The 22,702-nt window shown below is 43.1% G+C and overlaps 2 protein-coding genes across 7 annotated transcripts in view; one reads left to right on the top strand and one right to left on the bottom strand.

The window, feature by feature from the left end:
- The window catches only part of DPY30 (dpy-30 histone methyltransferase complex regulatory subunit), a 937,477-nt gene that overhangs the window by 905,513 nt on the left and 9,262 nt on the right, over positions 1–22,702 (bottom strand). The window lies entirely within an intron of this gene.
- The window catches only part of LTBP1 (latent transforming growth factor beta binding protein 1), a 446,965-nt gene continuing 424,405 nt past the window's right edge, over positions 143–22,702 (top strand). For 4 of the 6 annotated variants that reach the window (XM_050754124.1, XM_050754125.1, XM_050754122.1 and 1 more), the window contains exon 1: positions 1,702–1,766. Coding sequence is in view for 2 of the 6 variants with exons in the window: in XM_050754120.1 (XP_050610077.1) it covers positions 143–630; positions 1,696–1,766 (559 nt within the window). In the remaining 4 variants the exon portion in view is untranslated. Of the gene's footprint in view, positions 631–1,695; positions 1,767–22,702 lie in introns of those variants that run through there. The other 2 variants (XM_050754120.1, XM_050754119.1) reach the window with 1 other exon arrangement.

Here is a 22,702-nt window from a genome sequence, read left to right as displayed (position 1 = left end):
AGCTGCCCGCAGAGCCTCCTCCCGCCTTTCCCGAGCTCTCGGCAGCTCTCGGGGGAGCCCGAACGCGCGGGGAAAGGCGAGCCGCACGGCCGGGGGAGGGGGCCGGACCGCGCGCGGCCGGTCGCGCCGGCTGGGGCCCGCGATGGCGGGGGCCTGGCTCAGGTGGGGGCTCCTGCTCTGGGCAGGACTGCTCGCGTCGTCGGCGCACGGCCGGGTGCGGAGGATCACCTACGTGGTGCACCCGGGCCCCGGCCTGGCAGCGGGCGCCTTGCCCCTGAGCGGGCCCCCGCGTTCGCGGACCTTCAACGTCGCGCTCAACGCCAGGTACAGCCGCAGCTCGGCGGCTGCGGGCGCCCCCAGCCGCGCCTCCCCCGGGGTCCCCTCGGAGAGGACCCGGCGCACGAGCAAGCCTGGCGGCGCGGCCCTGCAGGGGCTCAGACCGCCGCCGCCGCCGGAGCCGGCGCGTCCCGCGGCCCCCGGCGGGCAGCTCCACCCCAAGCCCGGCGGCCACCCGGCAGCCGCCCCGTTCGCCAAACAAGGCAGGCAAGTCGTGCGCTCCAAGGTGCCGCAGGAGACCCAGAGCAGCGGGGGCTCCAGGCTGCAGGTTCACCAGAAGCAGCAGCTGCAGGGGTAAGCCCACACCCCCTTCCGCCCGCCAGCCTCGCGCGCGCCGCCCGCTGAGGGACTTGCGGGGTCAGGGCCACTCGGAGCCTGCGGTGGCCGGGGCGCTCGCGCGCGGTGGGTCGGCTTTCTCTCCCCGCCTCCGCCTGCGCTGAGCGCCGCGGGAAGAGCGGAGTGCGGGGAAGCCCAGGGACTTTTACTGACGTGAAACTCCGAGTGCATTGTTACCGAGCTGCGGGTAAACACAAAAGGCATTTCTGCCTGGGGCGTAACCTTCTGTGCGCAAACCCAACTGCTCCTAGAAGATGGGCGTAAACTTGAGGTCACTACAGTTTAATCCCTCAGCATCAATTAAACTGCAACTGAGTTTTAATTTTGGTCTAGCTAATGAAAAAAATGTTTCGAGGGCAGGCTAGCCGTAAAGATCCAGCTCCTGTTCTGCGGCCTGGAACTTTTCAGCATCAGAGAAATCATGGGCTTGGACTTCCTTGCACCTGTGGAGTCTGCTTTCCTGTGGTGGGGTGTCTTGGTATTGATAAAAGTTTTGGTTGGAATGTTTCTGTTATTGGGCGCTCATAGTCTCTTCCCTTCGTGGGCCTCCTATTTCCCCCAGTTCGTCTCAGGTTGGGGTGTAGGGGAAAACTTGTTTTGCTTAGTTGGCATGTTTTTTTCAGGGGTGATAGCAGGCCATGTGACCTCACTCCTTTTTGGACAGTTCTCTCTGAAACTCATTTCCAATTTAAAATGTTGGCCCAGATAATAGAAAAAAAAATAATTGGCGCTACTGTAATTTGGGGGTGAGAAAACCATTTGTTGGGCCCTTGTCCTCCCTTCCTGTATAGGCCTAGGTTATGCAGGCTTTTTGGTTCTCCCAGCATTCCCTGATATATGTATGGGCCTTGCCCCTCTGCTTGGGCAGCTTTGGGTTGGGCATCCAGGGTACCTGTTAGGACTCTGTCTCATCCAAAGGGTTGCAGAAGCTGGAGGCTGGCCTTTCTGGAACATGCTGGAAGCTTGGGTTCTTGGGAAGGGAGTCTTCCTGCTGCTGGACTCAGCGATCTTGCTTTGTTTCAGGGTCAATGTCTGTGGAGGGCGGTGCTGTCATGGCTGGAGTAAGGCCCCTGGCTCCCAGAGGTGCACCAAACGTAAGTTGCCACGTTCACAGTGGCCCTGCACAGTAGGCAAAGTTGGGGGGGGGGTGTCCACATGGGGGCATCTCATGAGGGCCACTTGAAAGGGCTCGGGGGAAGTTGAAGTCTGAAATACGATCCATCCATTACCTGCAGGCTTCATTACCACCTAGGAAGGGCTGGGTCAGGGTAATGTTAGTATCAATGCCAGCAGCAATGCATTGCATCCAAGATTTCTCTGAACTCAACAGAGATATTCATCACTCTGGCACATCTGTGAATCAGGAGCTAGGAAAAAATTTCCATTTGAGGATATGCCATATGGCAGAACCAGTGTAATTAATTTGAACATGATACCAACAAATGAAAGACATTCTTTACGGTGATGGCAGGAGGGGATTGGGGAGTAGAGGGCCCTATTCTGGAGTAAAACATCAATAGTTTTTATAGCTTCCTGAAAACAGCAACCAGAATCCTTCATCCTTGAGGCCTGATGGTTTTCTAGAATGCACTTCTCTGCTGCTCTTCAGAACTGATGGGTGGGGTTCTCTGCAGTGCTTCTGCAGTTCACATGCATGCCCAGCAGTATTTTTTTTTTTTTTTTTTTTGAGGCGGAGTCTCGCTCTGTCGCCCAGGCTGGAGTGCAGTGGCGCGATCACGGCTCACTGCAAGCTCCGCCTCCCGGGTTCCCGCCGTTCTCCTGCCTCAGCCTCCCGAGTAGCTGGGACTACAGGCGCCGCCACCACGCCCGGCTAATTTTTTTTTGTATTTTTAGTGGAGACGGGGTTTCATTGTGTTAGCCAGGATGGTCTCGATCTCCTGACCTCGTGATCCGCCCGTCTCGGCCTCCCAAAGTGCTGGGATTACAGGCTTGAGCCACCGCGCCCGGCCGCCCAGCAGTATTTTAAAAAAATGTGTTAATGATGCATATAGATTTGAGAACCCTGGAAAATTTTTCTCCTATGCATTGTAAAGTTAAGGATCAGGTTAAATGTATTCTGAGGCTCTTCTTGATGAATTGATGCTATTGGGTGCTCATTGGACATAAAGGAGTCTTACCTTCCCCCTCAGAAAAAGTGAAGCATTCTTAGTTGTTCTTTGCATAGAGACCGAGGCATTCCTATGTGGATTGGAATTGTTCAAAATTTCTGATGCTCGGATTTTGAAATACAGGTGGATGAATTTAAAAAAATTTCGGATACAGTCAATCTAGTGGCCTTGTTTGTTGAAAAATGTCTTCAATCCTGAAGGAAACAGAAGGGCTTTGGCATAATGGCCTTACTTTTGTAAAAAGGTGAATGTCCACAGGTTTTATAATGTCTTATGATCAAGCAGGAATTACAGACATGAACAGCCTTCTGACTATCAGAAATGCTCAGACCACTAGATCAGAAATGCTCAGGGTTCTAGGCATTTTAGATTAAGTCATAATTTTTCACTTTTAAGTTCTTAAATTATACTTGTCAGAAATGTGTTAGCATTTGTTTAGAATTTAGCATTGCTCAGGCCAAATGACATGCCCTCCCCTCCCCTCAGTAACTCATTCTGTCCAAAACCTGGTATGATATGGTTTGCCTGTAACATGGAGATAACTCATCCGTTACAGCACCAATGCAATGGGATATTGCTGTGTAAAGATTAAAAATACATTTAATCTTTATACTGGTGCGATGACTCACGCCTGTAATCCCAGCACTTTGGGAGGCCGAGGCAGGCAGATCACTTGAGGTCAGAAGTTGGAGACCAGCCTGGCCAACATGGTGAAACCCTGTCTCCACTAAAAAATTAGCCAGTAGACCTGGTGCAGTGGCTCACGCCTGTAATCCCAACACTTCGGGAGGCTGAGGCAGGTGGATCACTTGAGGAGTTAGAGACCAACCTGGGCAACGTGGCAAAACCCCATCTCTACTAAAAATACAAAAAAATTAGCTGGGTGTGGTGGTGTGTGCCTGTAATCCCAGCAACTGGGGAGGCTGAGGCAGAAGAATCGCTTGAACCCAGGAGGTGAAGTTTGCGGTGAGCTGAGATCACTCTACTGCACTCCAGCCTGGGTGACAATGACTCTGTCTCAAAAAAAAAAAAAAAAAAAAAAAAATATATATATATATTACCCAGGCATGGTGGCGCATGCCTGTAATCCTAGCTTCTCTGAGTCAAGAGAATTGCCTGTACCTGGGTCGGGGAGATTGCAGTGAACAGAGATTGTGCTGGGCGGTGCAGAGACTCCACCTCAAGAAAAGAAAAGAATTCAGAGCAAGATTTTACAGATAGGCAGAAGCTCCTTGATGCCTGTTGGAGACAATGCTCTAAGGCTTTAATCAGTTTGCTTGGCAAATGCAGTTGAGTGCCCTCTCTGAAAAGAGGATAGGCCCCCATTTTCAGGTTGCCTGGGGATTCGGGGATCCAAAGATGTTCTAGAAGATCCCAAGATGCTCCAGATCTTGGGGAATCACCTCATGGCTTCCTGCTTCTCCAGGCAAGAGAGGCAAAGACGTGTGTGTGCCTAGGTTTAGCTGGGTTTGCTGCCTGGTAAACCAGAGAGAGATCACAGAAGTGCTGGTCAGAAAAATCAGGGTTGAAGTTACTTACAGGGCTCTAGAGGAAGTTGCTATATTAGTTTAATCTTACGATACCTACAACCAATGCTTCTAGCATTTGGCTTAAGTTTTCCTACCAGCTTCTAGGAGGTAGCCCTTGGACAACACCAGGATCTACGTGGTTCTCAGCATTCAGAAGATTAGCCTTCCTGTACTTCCCAGTTTAACAAATGAATTTAGGTACAATTGCTAGAAACTTAATTCACAGCTTTCTTCAGAAATAATTGTGTTTTTAAAAGGCATGCTGGGGTAGTCAGCGTGCAGTCCAAAATAATGTATCTCTGAGATGGATATTTAAAATAGGGGACTTACTTTGCATGTGTCTGGGAGGTCCAGAGAGCTGAGAGAGCCTTCTACCTTCAGATGGGACCACTGGGGCTCCCGCTGATGCTGTAAACCTTGTGTCCATGGCTGAGTAGTGTGATGCCAGGAAAGACTCCTGGCTTTGGGGCCAGAAGACCTGAATTCAAATGCTGAAACCCTCACTAGCTATGTGGCCTCGGGGAGTTCACGTGACCTGTCTGGCCTGTATTTTCCCATTCAGAAATGCCTGTGCTAAAACCTTACCTTCTTTGTAGGATGGTTGCACATGTCAAGATGAAAAAAATGGGTATGAAGGCCTTGATGAAACCAGGAAGATTAATATTAGAGATTAGTGTTGGATCAAGCCAAGTAAATTCTGTCTGCTTTATCGATGACTTGGTTTTCTTCTGTTTGTGGTTTCCTTCTCTCACTTCCCTATTATGCTGAGATTGAACAATTACACTTGGGTATGGTTTATTACACATAAGAATACAAAAACCAATGATATGCCCACATGAAGTTCCCCCTTATAATAGTCATCATAAAATGTGCATATACATTTAAATGTATAACCCAGGATATCTTCTAATTGTCATGACACGTTGAAGATAATGAAGAATTTGAGTTTTATATAGGTCATGTCCAATTGATGCAAAACAAATTTCTGTTTAAGAGATTGGAAGTGTTCATGTTGTTCAGTGTTTGCCCAATCCAGTGAAGAAAATAAGGTATCCCTTTGAGCAAGTCTGGATTGTTTTTAGTTATTGAAACCTAATTTAAATGGACCATGATCAAATGCTTCTGAAGACCAAAGATTTAGTGAACCTTAAATTGCAAATCAGAGAGATGTGAACAAGCAAGCGGCAGACCCACACAGGGGCAAAGAATAGATTCGTGCACTCATCAAGGTGGTCCTCCGGGCTGTAGCCACCGAGTCACTATGTAGAGACGCCTGGTTGCATGTTAATGTTGCTTTTCCAGACACTCTTTGTGTGTGGATCCCTAGGAATTGAAATTATAGTGTGGGATGTGTCATTTTAGTTAATACTGGATGACGCTTGGTAGCGTTACCTGTTTTGAACAACAGAGATGGAGAGATGAACCACATTTCGACTCTTTCCAAGGAATTAACATTTAAAGGAAGGTTTTGTGGGTTAGGGACTTTGTCTTCCAAGTGGGGCATTAAACCCCTGATGTGTAACATTTTTGCCTCCTATCATTTTCGTAGTTTTTTTTTTTTTTTTTTCGTATACCCAAACTGAACCTCCCCTCATGGCCTCATTGCTTCTTCCAGTGTTTTCGCCCCCGTCTCAGGGTAAGTGCAGGCCAGACAGAGACATTGCCGGTAGGCTCAGCTTTAATGAGAACACTGGACATGGGAATAGGCAATACAAAAGAATGAAAGAGAGGAGAGTGAGGCTGGGCTGGCAGGATTATGGGGTAGAGAGAAAAGAGATGATGGCAGATATGAATCCAAAGTGGGTGCTTGGCACGTTGCAGGCCTTCCATACACGCATGGATGGTTCTTGCATTTACTGTTTAGCTTTTACCATGTGCCAGGTTCTATGAATAGAGGAGAAACACAGCCAGCTGTAGGGAGTGCAGGTCTGTTTTTACTCACTTAACTCATGGCACATCAAATGACTTGTTCTCTCCTTAGCAAGAAACAGAAAATCGATATTCCATTGCTTTTCCATTGGCATTCAGCCCATGCCTCTTTAGGGGAAAAAACCCAACTCTAGACATTTTCCTTAAATTATATGCAAAGGAGACAGAGTCACATGCACCCTTGGTGCCCAGAGACGCAGTGGTGGATGCCATCATCCAGGAGGGCGTGATGTGGCTGGAGTTCAGGTGACCTAGAGAACTCTCTCAGGCTGTCCCCCATCCCTCTTGACTTGGCATCGTGCTTGCCAAACTTGGGAGTCGAGCCCAGAGTGATTATATATATTTTTTGTGTGCCTGCTATGGCCATTGACAGCTGCTTTGCCAATAGATCTGCAGTGAGGTTTACCATGGCAACTGCTGGTAGGGCCACCCCAGCCCCCATGTGGGAGGGTCAGCTGGAGAATCTTGTTATGTGGCACAGACAACCTCGGTAAAGAGAGAGGAACCCAGAGGTCAAGTTCACACTAGGTCAAGTATGTGTTCTCAAGACTAGTTCAAATAAACATTTAGGAACCATAAATTCTACATTGTAATAGTGCTTAAACCTTCATGATGAAGCCCTCCTCCAGCCCGTGGGCCTGCTGAGCACACCACCCGCTCCCTGCCTGCTCTGCTTTATCGGAGTTTTTGCCGCCCAGTGAACCCTTGGCTTTTGGGAAGCCCGACTTGTTGAAAGCACCTTTGACAACCACGGGGTTTTGCTGTTTCTGCCCCTGTTATTTGTTGTCTTGGATATTTCAGACGTACCCAAACATGTTCGAGAGCTCAAATTAAATTTTCCTAAAGTGCAGATTTTGCTTCCCAGTCCTTCCTAGCAATGAACAGAGGTGACTTGGAGTGCGAGGGAAATGTCACCACCCTTTTAATATGGACCAAGATCAGGTCTGGCAGAGAGGAGCTGCCGATGGGGCGGGGGTAACTTGTGTGGGTGCTGTGGAGCTTACAGAGAGCGTTTCCTTGATCTTCACACCCTGTGGGTGTCGTTGAGGCGGGTATGCTTTATTACCCCTATTCCCAACAGTGGGGCAGTGCTCAGATGCCACTGCAGATCTTGTGGCTCTTCCTACTGCCCTGGGATTCCTGGACATCCAGTGCTGTGACATTCTTTCTTGAGGTCTTGGTCTGAAAACTGTCCTGACAGCCCTCAGTCATCTGGATTGGCTTCTACTGCCTAACTTCACTTCTTGATTTTCCAAGCTATGTGAATTTTCTCGGGCTTCTGTAACAAGTTCCACAAGCTGGGTGACTTAGAGCAATAGAAATGTGTTGTCTCACAGTTCTGCAGTCCAGAAGCCCGATGTCAAGGTGTTGATGGGGTTGCTTCCTTCTGAAGGCAGTTCTAGGCCTCTCTCCTTGGTCTGTAGATGGCCATCTCTTCCCTGTGTCTTTATACATTGTCTTCTGTGTGTATCTGTGTCCAAATTTCCCCTTTTTATAAGGACATCAGTCACATTGGATTACCCATCACCCCCCGCAATGATCTCATTTTAACTTGATTACCTCTGTAAAGAACGTGTCTCCAAAGGTGGTCACATTCTGAGGTACTTGGGGTTAGGACTTCAACACTTTTTTTTTTTTTTTTTTTTGTAGGGGGAGTACAATTCAACTCATGATGTAAGCCCATGGATGCCTTGCGCACAGGCTGGAGAGATGGCTTTTGAGAGTTGGCTCATTCTGGGGGCACTTGGGAACCCTAGCAGCTGACCCAAGGATGGGTGGGCGGGACTTTGACTGGGCCGCTGCCGAACAGTCTGTGACTGTGGATCTAATTTGGTTACTTTTCTATTGCAGCAGCAGCTCTGGCTGCTCCAGGGGGTGATAGGAGAGATGAGGAATTGGCCACAGGTAATTTTGGTGATGCCTCTGGCCATTTTTACTGGGGCTCTTTTAAAGAGATTCTAGATTAGTGTTTCTTACACGTGAATGTCCAGCGGGACCACTGGAAGGGTTTGTTAAAAATGTTAAAACTTGTTAAATTCAACAAATTGAATCAAAATCTTTGGGGGTTTTTAACAAGCATCCCAAGTTATGCTGATGGAGGTGGCCCACAGTTTGAGAAACTGATCCAGAAGGAACTCAATCCTGGGCAATATTTATGACCCTTTATGTGGGAATTTAAAGGCCAACCTCAATGCTTAACAATTTAGAGAAACCTCTCAAGGCAGGAACCCTCTAAACATTGGGATAGCTTGGATTTGAAGAATGTTATGTACAGTCAAAGATTGCCGCACATGCGGTTTTTACATCCAGTTTTTCTTTAGTTAGTTGAATGTTTAATATATATATATGTATATTTTTGTGAGAGCTGGAAATTTGCAGAATTATTGCTGATTACATAGAGTGCCTTTAAAAAAAGATTTAAACGCTTTGGAACACTTGGGTGTTTTTTTCCACTAAAATTTTTTTTTTTAGTTACAAAATTTTTGAAGTACACACAAACATAGAAGCTGCCTATCAGGGTCATGTTTTTAAAAGCTCCCTGATGTGGTAGTTCAGTACAATGATTTATACATAAAGGAGAAACTGGTCTTATCTTTCTCCAAATGCATGTTTTACTAATGGTTTCCTGCTTTCTTAGTGGAGAGAAAATATTACATAATTTGTTGGTGTGACACAAATTGGTTGTTTTGGTACTTACAGAAAAATACATCAGGGCTGTATTTGCAAGCATACCTCAGATATGGAGGGTTCAGTTCCAGCAAATATCTCAATAAAGTGAGTCACACAAATTTTTTGGTTTCCCAGTGCATGTAAAAGTCATGTTTATACTATATTGTAGACTATTAAGTGTACAATAATAGATTATGTCTAAAAAGACAAGTGTATACCTTAATTAAAAATATTTTATTACTAAAAAGTGGAAAGATCATGTGAGCCTTGAGTGAGGCATCATCTTTTTGCTAGTGGGAGGTCTTGCCTTGATATGGATGGTTGCTGAAAGTTGGGGTGGCTGTGGCACTTTCTTTAAAATAAGAAAATAATGAAGTTTGCTGCACTAACTGACTCTTCCTTTCTTGACAACTTTCTCTGTAGCATGCAGTGCTGTTTGATAGCATTTGACCCACTGTAGAACTTCTTTCAAAATTGGAGTCAGTCTTCTCAAACGCTACTGCTGCCTTATCATCTGTTTATATAAAATTGTAAATTCTTTGTTGTCATTTCAACAATGTTCATAGCATCTTCACCAGTGTTAGATTCCATCTCAAGAAACCACCTTCTTTGCTCATTTATAAGAAGCAGCTCCTCATCTGTTCAAGTTCGAACATAAGATTGCAGCAATTCAGTCCCATCTTCAGGCTCCATGTTTAATTCTCTTGCTATTTCCACTACCTCTCCAGTGACTTCATCCACTGAAGTCTTGAACTTCTCCAGGTCATCCATTGGGGTTGGAATCAGCTTCTTCCAAACTTCTGTTAATGTGGGTACTTTAATCTCCTCCCATAAATCATGAATGTTCTTAATGGCATCTAGAACAGTGAATCCTTTCCAGAAGGTTTTCAATTTACTTTGCCCAAATCCATCAGAGGAATCACTATCTATGACAGCTATAGCCTTATGAAATGTATTTCTCAAATAAGAAGACTTGAAAGTTGAAATTACTCTTTGACCCATGGACTACAGAATGCATGATGTTTTAGCAGGCATGAAAATAACATTAATCTCCATGTACATCTCCATCACAGCTTACAGGTGACCAAGTGCATAGTCAGGAGTAATATTTTGAAAAGAACCTTTTCTGAGCAATAGGTCTCAACAGTGGGGTTAAAACATTCAGTTAACCATGCTGTAAACACATGGACTGTTATCCAGTCTTTGTTTTTCCATTTACAGAGCACAGGCAAAGCAGATTTAGCATAATTCTTAAGGGCCCTGAGATTTTTAGAATGGTAAATTGGCACTGGCTTCAACTTAAAGCCACCAGCTGCGTTAGCCCCTAAAAGGAAAGTCAGCCCATCCTTTGAAACATTGAGGCCAGGCATTGACTTCTCAGTTTTCTTCAAGAACTTTTTCTTTACATTCACAACTTGGCTAACCGGTGTAAGAGGTCTAGCTCTTGACCTGTCTTGGCTTTCTACATGCCTTCCTCACTTAGCTTTTGATTTACAGTGAGAGATTTGTGAGTCTTCCTTTCACTTGAGCCCTTAGAGGCCCTTGTAGGGTTATTAATTAGCCTGACTTCAATATTGTTGTGTCTCAGGGAACAGGGAAGCCCAGGGAAAGGGAGAGAGATGAGGGAACAGTCAGTGGAACAGTCAGAACACACACAACATTTCTCAATTAAGTTTTCTGTCTTATATTGGGTACGATTTGTGGTGCCCCCAAACAATTACAATGGTAACATGAAAGATCACTGATCACATATCACCATAACAGATACATTAATAATGAAAAAGTGTGAAATATTATGAGAATTTCCAGAATGTGACCCCGAGACAGAAAGTGAGCATTTGCTGTGGGGAAAATGTTGCCAGTAGACTTGTTGCATGCAAGGTTGTTACAAACCCTCCATTTGTAAGAAACACAGTGTTTGCGAAGTGCGGTAAAGTGAAGCAACAAAAAATGAGGTCTGCCTGTATATGTATAAACTGATATGTGTCTGTTAATTTTCCCTGCCTGTTATGGATTGAGCACATCACGTAGAGACAGTCCATTAGGTACTGAAATTCTGTGCATACATTGCCATCGAGACCCCAAACTGTGTGGTTATAAGAAGGAAGTGCCACTGCTTTCTCCCCTCCTCTCCCTTCTATCTTACCTGCTTTTGTTGCCTTTCTCCTCTTCCTCCCCTTACTTGGTCTCAGTTTGGCTTTGAATGAGAGGCAGTATGGCTCAGTGGTTGGAAGTTCAATCTTTGGAATTAGAATACGGAGCTCCTAATTGACCTTAATACTTCCTCACTGTGTGACCTTGGACAGTCAAGCTTGAGACCTGGAGCAGGGCTAAGTTAACTCCATTCACAAAATAGGAATAATGATGGTCTCTGTAATCATCCAGGGGCTTGCTAGGGGGCTGCATTAGGTAATACATTAAAAGTGCATAGAGAGCAGGGCCCCTGCACAGTAGTTGACCAAAATGAGCTCTCAGCACCTTTCATTTGTCTGCTCAGGACCACTTCCTCCTGGGCACCACTGCTTCTTCCATGTCCCTCTTCTGAGATCCTTGGGGGCTGATCCTGTTTGCTGCTCCCTAAGCAGACTCTGTTTGATGCTCCCTAAGCACTCTGATTTCACTCTTAGTTGGCTCTGGGTATGGCTGAGCCAGGTGGAAGAGGCATCTGTCCCCTCATCAGTGTTGAGCTCCTGGGAAGCAGGTCCCTTGCTTTGCCACAGTACAAGTGCCACAGTACAAATGCTACCTAGGAATAGAATAGAATTGAGTTGAACTAGCGTCTCGGATTTTGCTGTGTTGCTAATGCTGTCCTCTAAATACTATAGAAAGAATGCTTTCTCTTTTCTTTGTTTACTCTCACCTTTTGGCAATAATTTCCACTTGCTTTTCTTTCCTGCATTTTGTCTTTGTACTTTTCCTTGCCCAGCAGACACTGCTGATTGTGACAGCTTTTTCAAGGGCACAGCACCTTACTCTGTTTCCTCCTGCCTTTGCTCTGTAAGGCTGCTCTGGCATGGCCCAAACTTTGAGATGACTTTTCCTTTCTCCCTGCCAATTTCACAGTCTTTCTGTTCAACATCATCATCTGATAGAGATTTGGGACTAAGTAAAATGAATATTGTATGATTTTCCCTGTAATTTTAGATCCCCATATACTGCTCTTGGCCAACTACGCTATTCCCTGTGGCTTTTTTACTCCACCACATTTGAGTAATATTGTTGGCATGGACATAAGTAAACAGTTTGAAAGTGTCGTGTTTTGTAAACTAAAAGATGGATGGGCTGGTTTTTTAATACATGGTCTTGGTTCTGCTGGGCCAAAGGAAAGATGAATTTGGTCAGTGGATGGGAAGATGAATTGGAGGAAGGTGTTGCTATCCGAAGTTGATGTGGCCAACTTTACTGAACTGGTGAGATCATTATTTAGAGGTGAAAACTGAGTGGCTGGAGGTGACTGTTCAGAGGGATTTGGATAATGCAGTTAGACGGAATTTTTATAGAGGAGATAGCTTGCTACCAGTAAGAGGCCACCAACCAAAAATATCATAATAAAGTAAGGAAAATAGAAGGATAAGGATCTTTTGTCTTTGTAAATTTAAACATGGTTTTATTCTTTGTGGGATTACCAGACAATTCCAATGTGGCTTTTAATCTTTCATGAACTTCATTTTATTATTGCTATATATATGTGTGTGTGTATATATGTGTGTGTGCACATATATATATGTGTATATATATTTGAGATGGAGTCTTGCTTTGTCACCCAGGCTGGAGTGTAGTGGCATGATCTCAGCTCACTGCAGCCTCCTGGGTTCAAATGATTCTTCTGCCTCAGCCACCCCAGTAGCTGGGATTACAGGCATCTGCCACCACACCTTTTTTGTATTTTTAGTAGAGACAGGGTTTCACCATGTTAGCCAGGCTGGTCTTGAACTCCTGACCTCAGGTGATCTACCTGTCTTGGCCTGCCAGAGTGCTGGGATTGCAGGTGTGAGCCACCACACCCAGCCTATTATTGCTATTTTTAATTAAAATGTAGAGTCTCCATCCTCCCATATGCATTTCATGTTCACACCATAGCAAGTAGACAGTTAACACTTAGCGTCTTCAAAATATGATTATTGTAAAAGCTATTTAAATTAGCCGAGACTTACCACTTTACCTTCATAAATCGTTTACTACAGTGATTCAAGGGTGAGGATACTCCTGCCTCTTCAATGGCTGTGAAACTTCAAGCAGATTAATGACCTCCTCTGAGACTTTTTTCAACCTTCAGATGGGAAGAGTACCCTCATCACACAACTTCATTCATGTTGTTGTTGTGAATATGAGGCATACAAGTCGTCTTTGCTCCGAATGCTTGTCACATTGCATCATAGACATTTATGTATTGTCTGGCATTCCTGCTCTGTGAGGGTAGGGATTATACTATAGCCATCTTTTTGTCTTCAGTGCCCGGTAAGCATGTACACCTTTATGGAATCAATGAATGAATGAATGCATGATTCATTTGTTGTACTTTCACCAAGCTCCTATATACTAGGTTTTGGTACACAGAAGGTGTTAAGATGACTTTTTCTTTCTCCCTGCCAATTTTAGAATCTTTCTACTCAATATCATCATCTGATAGAGATTTGGGACTAAGTAAAATGAATGTTGTATGATTTTTCCCTCTAATTTTAGATCCCCAAGTACCATGTACTTGAAAAAACTAAAACAGGGTCATAGGTTAGAGAGTGACAGGAGCTGGAATTGGAGGTGGGGAGAGGGCTGAAAGAAGGTCTCTATAGGATGTGACATGTGAGGCCTGTGTGACATGAAAGGGTCTGAGAAAAGAATATTTTAGGCCAACAGAACAGCTAGCACAAAGGCCTTGGAGTGGGGATGGGCCTGGCTTGTTGTAGGAACACAGGTCATTATTGTTGGGTTGTCAGTGAGGGCTCCTGTAACAGGCGATATGATGATAGGGTTGGATCCCAGGTCAGGTCTTACAGGCTGTGCAAGGCCACAGATAAGATAACAAGAGGAGACTGTACAATACAAGCACAGTCAACACAATTACTATACAACTCGAGTGCATGCAGGTGTATTTTATTACTAAGAAATTAAAGAAAATAAAGGATTTAGTATTTTTTAAGGCATGGAAAAATAGCTTAAGTAGAAAATTCATTAGATCACTTTGATTGCATTTTTTATTGATGAGAAAAACTGCACACGGAATGCGAAGTCCCCAAGTCCACACACAAATTATTGTCATAGCCTGACCACCTGCCTGGTGCCCAGATTGCCAGACCAGCCCTGTGCTGATTGGACCCGCCGGACCTCTGCCGAGCTCTGGTGGAAAGGCAAGACCTTCACCAGGGAGCTGCGAGGCTGCGGTTTAGGATGCAAGTGTGAGGGTGAAGAAAGCCAAGTCACCAGTCACTATTGTGTTAAAAGTCAAATTAATGGGGATCCTCACATGGTACTAAATTAAAAAAAAATGCTCACTCCTTTATTTTGATGATCATAGAAAATCTACAGAGAGCTGATAGGATGTGTAAAAGTGAGAGTTAAATATTTTTGGAACATTTGAATGCTGCTCTGAGGTTTTGTTCATCCCCCCAGCCCAACATCTAATTTTCAAGTTGGGTTAGTCATTGACTCCGTCTCCCATTTTGTGGTAAAGATCAAGTCAAATGAGACTCATCACAGTGCTTCATAAAAGGGGCCAGGTGCCCTGGCTCATGCCTGTAATCCCAGCACTTTGGGAGGCTGAGGCTGGCGGATCACCTGAGGTCAGGAGTTCGAGACCAGACTGGCCAACATTGTGAAACCCTGTCTCTACTAAAAATGCAAAAATTAGCCGGGCATGGTGGTGGGCGCCTGTAATCCCAGCTTCTTGGGAGGTTGAGGTAGGGGAATCACTTTGAACCAGGAGGTGGAGGTGGCAGTGAGCCAAGATTGTGCCGTTGCACTCCAGCCTGGGCGACAAGAGCAAAACTCCATCTCAAAAAAAAAAAAAAGAAAAGAAAAGAAAAGAAAATGCTTCAATGCTTCACACAAGGGCAATATAAACATAAGGTGACCTTATTAATAAGGTTTTTATGACCACTTTGTACACATTTTTTGATAATGTGTTGGTGCATTTCTTGTCTTGAAAAATGGAATGTGACTTTGATGTATATATTGACCATCAAGTTTACCAACAGTGTCTCTGGTACACCTCCTAGAAGTTGGTTTGAAAATAAACAAAAATACCTACATCTCCACTTTAATTCTACCCTCCCTGGAATTTATTTTATTCTCTTAAAAGTAGGGTTCATGCAAAGACAAGAATTATTTCAGGAGAGCCCTGTTTCTTTTATTTTGAGATAGTGAAAAGATTATGTTAAGTTAGTCCAAAATTTCATAGTAATTGGAGGTGAAATAATACAGACAATCAGTAAATTAAAGGTAGAGACTGTTTTTGTTTTCCCTTTTCATCCATTTAGGAGATTGGCCTACACAGCAGTTCTCTATATATACAATTGGCCCTCAGTAAGGTTTCTTGATTAATAAGCATTGCAAGTTACATTTGTTTCTGAGTGGAGGACCAGCTGAAATCCATTTAAATCAATGACTACTGAGATTATGTTATTAAACGGTTCTTTTTGTTTTACGAGAATATGTATTACAACAAATGTCCTAGTGTAAGTTTGGAATGCTCTGTTTTTGAGTGGTAGAGGCTCTTTTCTCTGGCAAAATTTCCCCATTTCTTCCTTTAATACAGCGTGCTTGAATGGCAGTTCACAGACACTTAGCTAGTGGCTCTCAAAGTATAGACCCGGGAACAGGGGCGTCAGCTCCGCCTGGGAACTTGTTAGAAATGCAAACTCTCCAGCCCTGTTAAACCAGGAACTCTGGGGTGGGGCCAGCCATCTGTGTTTTAACCAGGCCTCTTGGGGATCCTGATACAGCTGTGGCTTGAGAACCACTGCTCTAGCAGAACCCATCTCCTCCTCCCTTTCCACATCCCCCCACCCTACTATGATCACTTGTGGTGTGATGAGGGGGACAGGGAAATCAGCTCTTTTGGGCTCCAGGCCTTGGAGAGGAGAGGCTTCATTTATCCTTTCCCCCTTCATTTCTGCCTAAGGATGAGTTTGTATGGTATAAAGCCCAGTAGAATGGATTATTTTCCCCAGTGTCAGATGGGAACCTTGGAATCGGAGCAGATATAGCTGTGCATGTTGTTGTTATTATTATTAATTGTTATTCAGAGACAGGGTCTCACTCTGTAACCCAAGCTGGAGTATAGTGGCATGATCATAGCTCACTGTGATCTTGCACTCCTGGGCTCAAGCGATCCTCCTGCCTCAGTCTCCTGAGTAGCTAGGACTACAGGTGCATGCCACCATGCCCAGCTATTTTTTTTTAAACTTTTTTGTAGAGGTGGGGTCTCGCTGTGTTGCCCAGGCTAGTCTTGAACTCCTTGCTTCAAGTGATCCTCCAACCTTGGCCTCCCAAAGTGCTGGGATTACAGGTGTGAGCCACTGCACCTGGCCACCATGCACATTAATACACATTCTATACTGTATGCTTGCTGAGGAGGGGCAAAGAAACCAGTTTTCATTCAGTGAATATACCTGTAAATGTGTTTTGTCCCTTTATGTCTTCCTGATTCTGTTCTGTTCCTTAACATAAAAGATGTCTAAAGCACACTTCTTCATATTCTTCAAAGCCACATTTATCAAGGTGTGGTTCCAGGACCTCCTACAACAGAACCCCTGTGGGATGTGTAACAGATGCAGGTTGTGGGGCTTTCCCACAGACCTACCGAATTGGAACCCCTGGGAGCAGACCCCTTGGCCCTCATTTTCACAAGCACACATCTGACCGATCCACACTGAAGCTGGGGGGCCCTGAGTTTAAAGTACATATGCCGGAATACAAGATATCAAATGCAAAGAATGATGAGAAAGGTATTGCAAAATTAATAAAAGTAACGAAGGAGCAACATTTTATTTTAGAAATAGGTGCCATTACTTGTTTCTGAAATAATTTGAAAGTGAAATGACGCGCGCGGTGGCTCAAGCCTGTAATCCCAGCACTTTGGGAGGCCGAGACGGGCGGATCACGAGGTCAGGAGATCGAGACCATCCTTGCTAACACGGTGAAACCCCGTCTCTACTAAAAAATACAAAAAACTAGCCGGGCGAGGTGGCGGGCGCCTGTAGTCCCAGCTACTCGGGAGGCTGAGGCAGGAGAATGGCGTAAACCCGGGAGGCGGAGCTTGCAGTGAGCCGAGATCGCGCCACTGCACTCCAGCCTGGGTGACAGAGCCAGACTCCGTCTCAAAAAAAAAAAAAAAAAAAAAAAAAAAAAAAAAAAAGAAAGTGAAATGAAGAACAAGCTCTCGTCTAGAGCATGCGCTTGGAATTGGCAGGGATTTTGCTTCCTCGTGTCAAGATCAAGAAGTTCAGATGCAGAGGAGACGAGGCTGTGCTGCTCAGTTGTTCCTTGGGGTCATGCTGACTCCATCCTGGAAGTTGCTGGAGGAATGCATCATATGTTTGGAAACAGCCCAGTTGAGAATTTCAGCAATGACACGCCTTTTTATTAGATGTGTATTTAGGAAAGGAATTGCCTATTACAAGACTAGGGCCCTTTGTAGAAGGAGCTGAAAAAGGAGCTGGTTTGCTTGTCCTGTGAAATAGGGACTATTTTCCCCATTATGCGTCTTTTCTTTTCTTTCCACAAAATAAATAAATGCAAAGACATGTCACTTGAATGTTGTATAAAAATCAGGTCTTTTAACAAAATGCTTGTTTCTCTCCGAGTAGAAAGGCATTTTTCCCCAGGGGAAACTTGCTAAAATCATCAGTTATTGTAGTAATAGCTATGCCTCGTTAAAAGTAAATAGATTGTTTTTTCTTCCCAGTGCCGGTAGCATGTAGCTATTTCCAAATATCTGTGTGTTAACTTCTGATGAAGCATCCAAATGTTTAAATATCATATAAAGGCCACAGTCCTAGGAAATGGTGTTAAAATTTTGAGAAAATTCAAATTTGAGGAATTACCTAAAATACTAAGTAAATTAAAAAGTATTTGTAACATTGAAAAAATTTATGTCAAAAATATTTTTTAATGTCAAAAATGTTTTTTAATACTTAAAAAACTTTAGCACTTTGGGAGGCCGAGGTGGGCAGATCTCGAGGTCAAGAGATCGAGATCATCTGGCCAAAATGGTGAAACTGCATCTTTACTAAAAATACAAAAATTAGCTGGGTGTGGTGGCGGGCGCCTATAGTCCCAGCTACTTGGGAGGCTGAAGCAGGAGAATCGCCTGAACCCGGGAGGTGGAGGTTGCACTGAAACGAGATCTCGCCATTGCACTCCAGCCTGGTGACAGAGCAAGACTGTCTCAAAAAAAAAAAAAAAAAAAAAAAAAAAAGGAAATAATCATTACTCCTTCAGTCTTAGTTGGGAAAACCATAGAATAATGACGACAAAGTTACAGATTAAAGCAATAGCTCCATGGCCAAAGTGGACAGTGGGGTTATTAAATAGTGTGTTTAAATAGACTTTTTAGAGAAGTTTTAGGTTCAGAGCAAAATTGAACAGAAAGTACAAAATTCCTGTATACCTTTTGCCCCCACATACATACAACCTGTTCCACCATCAAAATCCTGTCCCTGTCCTATTATGATTGATGAACCCCTATATTACCACCCAGTGTCCATAGTTTATATTAGGGTTCACTCTTGGTGTTGTATATTCTTGGGGTTTTGGCAAATACATAATGACATACATCTACAGTATCATACAGAATAGTTTCACTGACTTAAAATCCTCTGCACCCTGCCTACTCATCCCTCCTTCCCGTCTAAACCCTGACAACCACTGATCCTTTTACTGTCTCCATAGTTTTGCCTCTTCCAGAATGTCAAATGGTTGAGATCATACTGTAGGTAGTCTTTTCAGATTGGCGTCTTTCACTTAGTAATAGGCATTTAAAGTTCCTTTGTGTCTTTTCATGGCTTGATAGCGTGTGTGTTTTTAGTGCTGAATAATATTCCATTGTCTGGATGTACCATAGTTTATTTATCCATCATCTGCTGAAGGACATCTTTGTCACTTCCAAGTTCTGGCAATTATGAATAGAGCTGCTATAAACATTTTTGTACAGGTTTTTGTGTGGACATAAGTTTTCAACTCTTGTGTAAATACCAAGGAGTGTGATTCCTGAACCATATAGTAAGAGTATGTTTAGTTTGGTAAGAAGTGGAAACTGAAACTGTCTTCCACAATGGCTATACTATTTTGCATTCCTACCAGCAACAAATGAGAGTTCCTGTTGCTCCACTTCCTCGTCAGCATTTATTGTTGTCATCAGCGTTTTGGATTTTGGCCATTCGAATAGGTATGTAGTGGTTTTAATCTTGTTTTAATTTGCAATTCCCTAATAACATATGATGTTGAACATGTTTTTATAAGCCTAAGGTACTTGGGCTTTTTTGGTAAGATATTTGTTCAGGTCTTTTGCCCAGTTTTTAATCAAGTTGTTTGTTTTCTTATTGTTGAGTTTTAAGATTCTGTGCATATTTTGGATAATGGTCCTTTATCAGACACGTCTCTTGAAAATATTTTCTTCCACTCTGTGTCTTTTCATTCTTTTCAGTGTCTTTTTCAGAACAGAAGTTTTTTATTTTAATGAAGTCCAGCTTATCAATTCTTTCTTTCATGGATTGTGCCTTTGGTGTTATATCTTGTTTTATTGTATTAGCTGGGACTTCCAGTACTATTGAAAAGGAATGATGAGAGAGAATATCTTGCTTTGTTCATGATCCTAGCAGAAAAGCTAGTTGCTCACCATTAGGTATGATGTTAGTTGTATGTTTTTTGTGATGTTCTTTATCGAGTTAAGGAAATTCCCTTCTATTTCTGGTTTAAGTGGGTGTTGGATTTTGTTGAATGCTTTTTCTGTATCTATTGATATGATCATGTGATTCTTCTTCTTTAGATTGTTGATGTGTTGGATCATGTTGATATTTGAATGCTGGACCAATCTTGCATACCTGGGATAAATCCCACTTGGTGGTTGTGTGTATTTGTTTTTATACGTTGTGCATTCAAATTTGCTAATATTTTGTTGAGGATTTTTGTATCTGTGTTCATGAGAGATACTTGTCTGTAGTTTTCTGTTCCTGTAATGTCTTTGCCTGATTTTGTTATTAGGGTGATGCTGGCCTCAGAATGAGTTAGGAAGTATATCCTCTTCTTCTATCTTCTGAGAGAGATTGTAGAGAATTAATATACTTTCTCCCTGAAATGTTTCCTAGAATTGACCAGTAAACCCATCCTGACTTGCTGTTTTCTGTTTTGAAAGGTTATTTATTATTGATTCAATTTCTTGAGTTTTGGCAGATTACGTCCTTTAAGGAATTGATCCATTTCATGTAGATTATTGAGTTTGTGGGCATAGAATTCATAATATTCCTTTATTATTGCTTTAATGTTCATAGGATTTATAATGATGCTCCTTTTTTCATTTCTGACATTAGTAGTTTGTGTCTTCTTTTTTTCTTAGTTAGCCTGGCTAGAGGCTTATCAATTATATTGATGATTTCAAAGAGCCAGCTTTTGGTTTCATTTATTTCTTTTGTTTATTTTCTATTTTCAATTTCATTGATTTCTAGTCTAATTTTCATTATTTCTTTTTCGCTGCTTACTTTGGATTTAATTTACTGCTCTTTTTCTAGTTTCCCATGGTGGAAGCTTAGATTATTAATTTTAGATCGTTCTTTTTTAAAAAATGTATGTATTCATTGTTATGAATTTCCCTGTAAACACTGCTTTCACTGTATCCCACAAATTCCATTAAGTTGTATTTTAATTTTCGTTTAGGTCTAAAATATTTTAAAATTTCTCTTGAGATTTCTTCTTTGACCCGTGCTTTATTTAGAATTATGTTGCCGTATCTCCAAGTATTTTGGGATTTTTCCAGTTATTGTTATAAATTTCTAGTTTAATTCCGTTATGACCTGAGAACGGGTATTATATGATTTTTACTCTTAAATTTGTTAAGATGTGTTTTATGACTGAGAATGTGGTTTGTTTTGGTGAATGTTCTATGTAAGCTTGAGTAAAATGTGTATTCTGCTGTCATTGGATGAAGGAGTAAATAGATGCCAGTTATATTCAGCTAGTTGATGGTCATATTGAATTCCAACTATGTCCTTACTGATTTTCTGCATGCTGGATCTGTTCATTTTGTGATAAAGGAGTATTGAAGTCTTCAACTGTAATTGTGGATTCATCTATTACTCCTTGCATTTCTATCAGTTTGCTTGTTTGTTTGTTTTTGAGACAGGGTCTTACTCCAGCACCCAGGCTGGAGTGCAGTGGTACAATCTCTACTCACTGCAACCTCTGCCTCCTGGGTTCAAGTGATTCTTGTGCCTCAGCCTTCTGAGTAGCTGGGACTACAGGTGGATGCCACCATGCCTGGCTAATTTTTGTATTTTTTGGTAGAGATAGGGTTTCACCATGGTGGCCATGCTGGTCTTGAACTCCTTATCAGGTGATCCACCCACCTTGGCCTCCTAAAGTGTAGGGATTACAGGCGTGAGCCACCATGCTGGGTCATCTATCAGTTTTTGCCTTAGGTATTTGGTGCTCTGTTGTTAGTTGCATACACATTTAGGATTGGTATGTTTTCTTGGGGAATTGACACTTTTATTATTATGTAATGCTCCACTTTACGCCTGATAATTTTCCTTGATCTGAAGACAGCTCTCTAAAACTAATGTAGCTATTTCTGCTTTCTTTTGATGAGTGTTAGCATGATATATATTTTTTTCATCCCTTTACTCTTCATTTATGTCAATCTTTATATTGAAATTAGGTTTTTGTAGACAACATATTGTTGGGTTTTGTTTTTGATCCACTCTGACAGTCTCTGCCTTTTAATTGGTGTATCGAGACCATTGATGTTTAAAGTGATTATTGATATAGTTGGATTAATAGCTACTGTATTTGTTGCTGTTTTCTATTCATTGCCCTTGTTTTTTGTTCCTCTTTTTGTCTTCTACTCTTTTTTTTCTGCACCTATTTTTTTTTTTTAAAAAAAGAGAGAATCTTGCTCTGTTGCCCAGGCTTGTGTGCAGTGGTGCAATCTCATCTCGCTGCAACCTCCATCTCCCAGGCCGAAGTGATCCTCCCACCTCAGCCTCCCAAGTAGCTGGGGCTGTAGGTGTGTGCTACCACACTTGGCTAATTTGTGTGTGTGTGTGTGTATGTGTGTCTGTGTTTTTTTTTTTTTTTTTTTTTTTTTTTTAATTTAGAGTCTCACCCTGTCACCCAGGCTGGAGTATAGTGGGTGAACTCGGCTCACTGCAACCTCTGCTTCCTGGGTTTAAGCAATTCTCCTACCTCAGCCTCCCAAGTATCTGGGATTATAGGTACCTGCCACCATACTCAGCTAATTTTTGTACTTTTAGTAGAGACAGGGTTTTGCCATGTTGATCAGGCTGCTCTTGAACTCCTGACCTCAAGTAATCTGCCTGCCTTGGCCTCACAAAGTGCTGAGATTACAGGTGTGAACCACTGTGCCCGGCCTTGTGTTTGTATTTTTTGTAGAGATGAGGTTTTGCCGTGTTGCCCAGGCTGGGCTTCAACTCTTGGGCTCAAGTGATCCATCTGACTTGGTTGCCCAAAGTGCTGGTATTACAAGCATGGGCCACCATGTCTGGCCCCTTTTGTGGTTTTGATTGAGCATTTTATATGATTCTGTTTTTCTCCTTTCTTAGC

This window comes from Macaca thibetana, chromosome 13, assembly GCF_024542745.1.
Source record: "Macaca thibetana thibetana isolate TM-01 chromosome 13, ASM2454274v1, whole genome shotgun sequence".
In the NCBI taxonomy this organism is placed as follows: Eukaryota; Metazoa; Chordata; class Mammalia; order Primates; family Cercopithecidae; genus Macaca; species Macaca thibetana.
Note: the sequence above shows the minus strand (reverse complement) of the source record. Positions and strands in the feature narration are given on the sequence as shown.